The 7,798-nt window shown below is 30.3% G+C and overlaps 1 protein-coding gene across 2 annotated transcripts; it reads left to right on the top strand.

Annotated features, from left to right (window-relative positions):
- The first annotated feature begins 681 nt into the window (after nucleotides 1-681).
- On the top strand, nucleotides 682-3,946 carry LOC129004684 (uncharacterized). 2 transcript variants are annotated; one of them, XM_054433244.1, is made up of 3 exons: nucleotides 682-843; nucleotides 1,885-1,944; nucleotides 3,639-3,946. In XM_054433244.1, exons 1-3 carry the CDS (start codon nucleotides 694-696, stop codon nucleotides 3,861-3,863), a joined length of 435 nt encoding a protein of 144 aa, XP_054289219.1. In that variant the 5' UTR covers nucleotides 682-693; the 3' UTR covers nucleotides 3,864-3,946. The 2 variants fall into 2 exon arrangements, with proteins under 2 accessions (XP_054289219.1, XP_054289221.1); XM_054433246.1 differs by lacking the exon at nucleotides 1,885-1,944.
- The last annotated feature ends 3,852 nt before the right edge of the window (nucleotides 3,947-7,798 follow it).

Below are 7,798 nucleotides of genomic sequence, written 5' to 3' on the forward strand. Positions count from 1 at the left end.
CATAAAACTAATGATCGTAGCCAAGCATATAAAGAGGCATTATCATAAGATACAATAAAGATAACCTTTTCCATTTCAAGTAAAAATTCATCAAACTTTTACGATCTTACTGAGTATAAATAGTGAAAGTCACTTAGTTCAGCACATTAATTCAACAGCTACAGGTAAGATCATGCTAGTGCATAATTATTTTCTTTAGTCCACTTTCTTAAGACTTACCAACAAATTTATTAACAAGTCACTAAAATGCACAACAGTTGGTGTTAATTTCCTAAAATTATTTATTTATACATTTTCCTAATTATCGTATTATAGGTGACATAGTTTGTTAATTAAATAATAATTAAATTTTATTTTCATATTTAAAATGCATTAAACATTTTTATATAAATATATGTATACCTCATCAGTAGTACCGTCCTTTCAATTACACAAAAAATATTCCATGCAAAGCACTCGTGCCAATTGTATTTCTATGTAAAAATATATTTAATTGTACTACATTTAATGCAAATACATGAAACTACTTAAAACTTCACAGATTCAACACAGACTCTGGACAGTTCCAGGGTTTTCATTGCAAATGGTTAGTGGATATTGGCAATGCTGAAACTAAACCAACTACTGAAAAGATCAGTTTTATCAGCATTGATAACGATGTTTTATTTTTATTTTTAGGATTTAACACTCACAATGAAGTTTGCAGCTGTAGTAACTATTCTAGTGGTCATCGCCTCCGCATCACACCAACAGCCAACGAAACCTCCTACTAATACTAAGCCAACGAAACCTCCTACTAATACTGAGCCAACGAAACCTCCTACTAACACTAACACTGCTGTGGTAGGTAGTGGGCTAATGAAAATAAAAATTCTGGGATAAAAAAGGGGCTTGCCATTAAAGTTTTTTTCAAGATATTATTTAACTATGAATTTTTTATACTTTTAACGAATTGCTTCATAACCTACTCTTAGAGTAGGTAAAATTTTATAAAGAGATGTTTTATATAAATAAACTCTGATAGGGATAATGAACTAAGTTTTAAAATAAAAAATCATCATAACAATCTTACAATCGAGATTAAACTATAAGGATCAAAATATAGATTAAAGTGGATCTTAATTCATTTGTTGTTGAGTACGACAAATAAAACTAAAATATTTTAAAACCATATTCAACTATATGAATTATCTTGCTGTTAAGGAACTAAGCGACAACTATTGCAATACAATTGTTATAGTGGTAAGCACGAGAACAGTTTTATTTCAATTCAAACATAAAGAAGAAACAGTGGTAACAAGCTTGGAAATCGTAGTCGAAAACTATGTTTACTAGTAACAGATTTCAATATAATTGTTTGGATTGTTGGATTGAACTATGAGAGTATTTTCATCACTATATGGCTATATAAGATTTACCACTGTGGCCTTTTTGTAATGCCGTTGATTGGTTAATAAAAGGTTTTGTCATATAATATCCGAATTCGTGCAATCAAGTTTTTGTAATTGTTTTTATTTAAAACTATTACAACAATGTATTTTTTCGTAAAATATAATCAGAAATTGTAATATCCGTTATTACGTAGTAATCTTTGAAATTTATAATTCCTATCTACATTTTGTCATATATCATTCTAATGTCAGTAAGCTTTCGGGATGTGATATGTTTTAAAGATTTTGTTATCATTAATGGGAGACCTTGCGTTTTAACCACGGCTAGCGGATTTGAGTTTTTTAGTTCTATTTTCTTTTTACTTTTTGCACTAGTTTATGATATTATTTACAAAACTAGTGAACAGATATGTGGCAGATATGTTCTTAAATAGCACTATTGTACCCTAATTTGTTAACAAACGCCTACCTACACTGTTCTATCTGTTTACAGGCTGCCTCCGCATCTCACAAACAGCCAACGAAACCTCCTACTAAGACTCACACTGCTGAGGTAGGTAGTGGGCTAATGAAAATAAAAAATCTGGGATAAAAAAGGGGGTTGCCATTTAAGTTTTTTTCAAGGTATTATTTAACTATGAATTTTTTTACTTTTAACGAATTGCTTCATAACCTACTCTTAGAGTAGGTAAAATTTTATAAATAGATGTTTTATATAAATAAACTCTGATAGGGATAATGAACTAAGTTTTAAAATAAAAAATCATCATAACAATCTTACAATCGAGATTAAACTATAAGGATCAAAATATAGATTAAAGTGGATCTTAATTCTGTTGTTGTTGAGTACGACAAATAAAACTAAAATATTTTAAAACCATATTTAACGATATGAATTATCTTACTGTTAAGGAACTAAGTGACAACTATTGCAATAAAATTGTTACAGTGGTAAGCACGAGAACAGTTTTAATTCAAACATAAAGAAGAAACAGTGGTAACAAGCTTGGAAACAGTAGTCGAAAACTATGTTTACTAGTAACAGATTTCAATATTGTTTGGATTGTTGGATTGAACTATGAGAGTATTTTCATAACTATATGGCTAAATAAGATTTACCACTGTAGTCTTTTTGTAATGCTGTTGATTGGTTAATAAAAGGTTTTGTCATATAATATCCGAATTCGTGCAATCAAGTTTTTGTAATTTTTTTTATTTAAAACTATTACAACAATTTATTTTTTCGCAAAAGATAATGAGAAATTTTAATATCCGTTATTACGTAGGAATCTTTGAAATTTATAATTCCTATCTACATTTTGTCATATAACATTCTAATGTCAGTAAGCTTTCGGGATGTGATATGCTTTAAAGATTTTGTTATCATTAAAGGGAGACCTTGCGTTTAACCACGGCTAGCGGATTTAAGTTCTGTAGTTCTATTTCTTTTTTACTTTTTGCACTATCTTATGATATTATTTACAAAACTAGTGAACAGATATGTGGCAGATATGTTCTTAAAACACGTTCGCGGCGGCACGTCAAATGGCGGGCGTACCCCCAGTGCGGCGCAGCCCGCAGCGTCAAAAAAACCCGATTGCCGCGTTTGACTGGCTTTCCAATTTCGGTCTGACAAATAGCAAATAACGTGCGAGGATGTCCTGCTTTAAGACGAGAGTCGACGTAGTTCGCTAAACACTCACAGATAGCAGCACTGCTTGGAACATAGCCGGTCCTATTGGAATTGTATTGCCAAATGGAGGGAAAAATGCGGGACAAAAAGTAGATTTTTGAGTCATGGATTGTATGCGCAACGTTTATGTTTACACTTTTTTTATTATGATGGAAACAGAGTGGCCGACGTGAAGTTGCCACGCACCAAAGCCACGGGCTTATATTAATGGGAGGCTATGATTAATATTTTTGCGAAACTTAAATATAAATCATAATTTAGAAAACGCTAAGTAAACTGTGATGATATAAAATAAAATTCTTTGTACACATTGTATTTTACAACTATAACTCATCATATTTCTGTTATACAAAAATGAAGATGAAATGACATTTTTAAATTGATGACTAAGCATAGCAACAAATTATATTTTATTGCAACAGTATATAAAGTCTGATGCTTTTAGATGGCCTTCACATAAGAACTAAATAAAGAGTTCATTTCCAAGACAAATTATTATACGTATCTATTTTTTTATTCTATTGTTGATCTTCATTACTTTCTATCTTTTTCAGACTTCTAGAGAATTGCTTAAAACAGTGTTGAAGGAAAATTCTATGAAGTTGCTGGAAGATTTCCACAAGGACTACAAGCATATTGGAGCTGAAGAATTTGACCAAATGGGTGATGAAATAGCAGAAACTCCTGAGTTCAAAGAAGCACTGAGCACTATAGTCGTAAAAAAAGATGAGGGTGAAATATCTCCAAGGTGTTTACCTGTTTTCTTTGTGACAAAATAACCTTGCCACATATTCCATCCAATTATAGAGAAACTGTATGTGAGCTTATGTCGCAATTAAACAATGATGGCATCTTCGACAGATTCTGATATACATTAACTTTTATTTTGTTAAGATCTTGCTTATGCAAACATTATTTCCTAGCAAAGCCGACGTTTCGTTCACGATTTTATTACTAATTATGTAATATTGCATGTCATTCATTCATTGTTAACATTAAAATCTCTGTTATTTTGTGTGTTTTCTCCTATAACGTTTGTTAATACCCGTAATAATGTGTTATCAGATATTTAATATGCTTCTCGTTGTTATATGTATTATGTTATCAAATTTTGTTCAATGTTATAAAATACCCCATCACAACACAGAAATATCATCATATTTTATGTTACAATATAATATTTATGTTTGCAAAACCAGCTTCTACAGACGTTTTTGAATATAGCATGGATTTTTTAGATTTAGAGAGGTAAAAGTGTGTAAAGTGTGTAGTGGGTAAAGTTGTGTAATTAATTTAAAATCGTAGTTAAAACCTAAAAATGTCTGTAGAGGCTAATTTTGCTACTACATTTACCAAAGTGGTGTCAAACAGAACTTTAGAATCTCCTCTTTCAATTGATTCTCACACTGTGATTAAAGGTTGTATTGTTTTTCATTTATAGAGTTTCAGAAGTGTAAAAATAATTTAGAATCACCCTGATTGTAGTTTGTGTTTTACGATCACAGGTAAGTCAGAAGTTACAAATGAAGAGATTAAATCATGAGATGTTAAAAGAGTAAGTTAATTTCAAATTAAACGATTTTTGCTACAGAACAAAATAATCACTTTAGTTACATAGTCAGATTGGCGTTTTAACTCCGCAATAATCTTGATAGACGATAACGGAGATAGAGCAACAGTAGATTAGTCACCACAGAACTCTCCGACTTGCGAAGCCTTTCTGACTGCTTCTAATACCTTGATCCATGACTAGGACATTAAACATTGCGCGTAATACGTAGATTCTTTCAAATAGTAAACATGAGATTGCTTCCTTTTTAAATTTTTTTTTCAATAAAACTGAGTATCAATCTCTGCTTTCTCTGATCATTCCAGCCTTTTGACAATATGTTTTATCGAAGTCTTCATAGAAAAACTACAAAATATTCAAAACAAAAATACACGGTTTTGTGACCCTTGTATAATAAAACCCTTAAAATGTTGTGCAAATTTAATCTCGTTTTAAGCAAAAGTCGTAACACTCTGACCCCAAAGTGTCACGGCACGTTTCATCAATGAATGCAAAACAAAGCCATCTCTACTTTCCTGCTTCACCGGTCTGAGAGCAATAGACAACAATATACTGCCGAGTCTACATGAACAGGACCAACTGACCTGAATATGATCTGAATAATTTATACTGTAAATTTGGTTAGCACATTTAATAAAATGAATATGTAAATGCATATGTGTCATATATTGAACACATACATTTCGTGAATATATTTACTTGCTTGCATGGGTACTCCCACTCCCACTATTAATGGATGGGTGGGGCTTGGATGGGCACTACTGTGTTTTATCACATAGAAATTACTAGTGAATGTATTGTATATTCTGGTGTGTAGGAAAGAAATGTAATATAGAAAAGAGATTTATTAGTTTTAATATTATTTGTGTCAGACTTCAACAAACACCTACCCAAAACTCTAATTCACATTGTTCATGAAAGATTACATAAGGTAGAAGCTTCTTTACAGATTATTATATGATCGTACAGTACATACAGTAGTACATTCAATAATAGATATTTCAAAATTAAACATTGCCAATAAAGTGCATGTTTATTTTTATAGTTTGAGAATATTTTCAACCCGTTTCTCAAAGCTAAAGTCGTAATCAGTAGTTACCCACTTATAGTTTACCCTTGAGCACTTAATTTAGCGGTTAGTTATGGATCATTCCCTTTGGTGGTGCGTTTGTCTATTGTTTTACATATAAAATAAGAAATTGTTGTAAACGTCGAACCATATTAAATATGCAGCCTACAAGGTTATACAATACATACTTCAACTGGTTTACTAGTCATTTATACAATTCATCAAGTATTACATGCATTTTAAAATGCAGTTTTCTACAACAATAAATTAAATAATGCACTTAACAGAGGAATAGTTTGATTGGGTGAAATAGGTATTATTTTTACTGACTTCCGAAGGTAAGAAAATAAATCATTTTCGAGCTCGTCTATCTTCAAAGTTCTTGTGGTTGTCCAATTAAGTAATGAAATGTTCTTTGCTTCTTAAGTAAGTGATTGTTTCTGTGTCAAAACATAGTTTGTCAAAACGATACAATCTAATGGTTTGTGTCTAAGTGTTTTTTTTTTTTTTTTATGTATTATCTTATGAAAAGAGTGCTAACAAATACTTAACGTCCATTTATGGTATTTTCATAATCGTAGCATCTATACTGAGGGCAGGAAGGTTTTTTCTGTTACATTTCTTTTTACAATTTAATGAATTATATAATTATAATTAAAGGCGATGATAATCAACAAAACATAACACGTTTATTATAAAGTTGGCACCATAATTATATTTTAAGATCGCATAAAACGATAGATGTGTTACAGTATTATAATGTTAGAATTTATTTTATTGACAGCAATACTAAATATTTTTTTTATTCAATTCAGTTAAATAATAACCATCGCGTATTTTAATAAACAAATTTTTTATCAAGAAAAAAAGTATAATTATAGCCAGAAACCTGTTTTAAAATACACTACCTCGGGATAGTACAAAAATTATTCCTTTTATTGTTTAAAAGGGTTAGTTAAAACCAAGATATTAATTTTAATTATAATGATGACCTACTACTACAATCTATGTCTTCTAAGAATCTCTAGGACAAACGAGTTTGAAATGTAGGAAAACTTAGGACCGAAAGAATATATGAGTAGATGTAGAAATAACAATTATTAAACCCGCTCAATATATTTAAAACAGTTCCAAACAGGAGTTTTCTTAAGTTGTAATTGCATTTTACAAGAATGGAAAGTTCAAGCATGTAATTGGAGATGTTCGTCTCAAAACTTTGTAGAATACAATTTCAAGTGTGATTGACTTCGTGAATCGCTACTTCATACAATTAAACGTTACATTCTTCGTCAGTAAATTCCTCGTATACAAACTTTGTAACGCTTATATCAAGGAATTAAAACTTAATCGATATACTTTCAAAACCATCTCGATCTGACTGTTCAATAATTAGGAGACAGTCAGGCCACCTTCCTTTCATTTCACCTCAGCACTTAAATGAACTTACATAGATTGTAGTAAAATATATTTTTGTTTTACAGTTTATAAAAAAAAAAAACATTGAATACGATAGGCACAATACAACAAGGCATTGAATAGAACAAGGTTTCTTTTAGTTTTTTTGCGCAACTGTTAACTATTTTACCACAAACAAGGTTTGCTAGTTATTTTAATTCCAAAAAAATTAGAGCATTTATTGCAATCAATACTACACATTATATTACAAGCTCAGTATTAAAAAGTCTCATAAAAATAAGGGCTATTTTATTTTTATATGAAATCTTCCAGATTTCGTACATTGTTTACGGTAGATTCATTCGTCCCACAAGGAGTGGCTCCGTTATAGTAGTTTATCAAGACTCCAGAAGTGTAATGCAAAGATAATGAATGATAAATGATCTCTCAGCTCAAACATAGTTTAATAGTTAAAGTCATTTTTAATATATTAAATACGTTAAGACATTTCTTATTTATAACCCTTTTAGGATTTCTGTGAAATAGAAATTTGAATAATATTGAGCATTTGTTTGAAAATTTACACTTTGGTTTCTTTACATAAATTCAATTTATGTTTTTACCTAATCTTAATCAATAATGTTTTTTAAATCAGCCAAAAATATTGAAAGTGTACAATG

This window comes from Macrosteles quadrilineatus, unplaced genomic scaffold, assembly GCF_028750875.1.
Source record: "Macrosteles quadrilineatus isolate MER2022 unplaced genomic scaffold, UCM_ALF_1.0 Scaffold_10__1_contigs__length_6754688, whole genome shotgun sequence".
Lineage (NCBI taxonomy): Eukaryota > Metazoa > Arthropoda > Insecta > Hemiptera > Cicadellidae > Macrosteles > Macrosteles quadrilineatus.

Coding starts and splice junctions, on each gene's coding strand:
- LOC129004684 (XM_054433244.1), top strand. CDS start 694: ATGAAGTTTGCAGCTGTAGTAACTATTCTAGTGGTCATCGCCTCCGCA. Junction 844..1,884: donor CTAACACTAACACTGCTGTG/GTAGGTAGTGGG, acceptor ATCTGTTTACAG/GCTGCCTCCGCATCTCACAA. Junction 1,945..3,638: donor CTAAGACTCACACTGCTGAG/GTAGGTAGTGGG, acceptor TATCTTTTTCAG/ACTTCTAGAGAATTGCTTAA.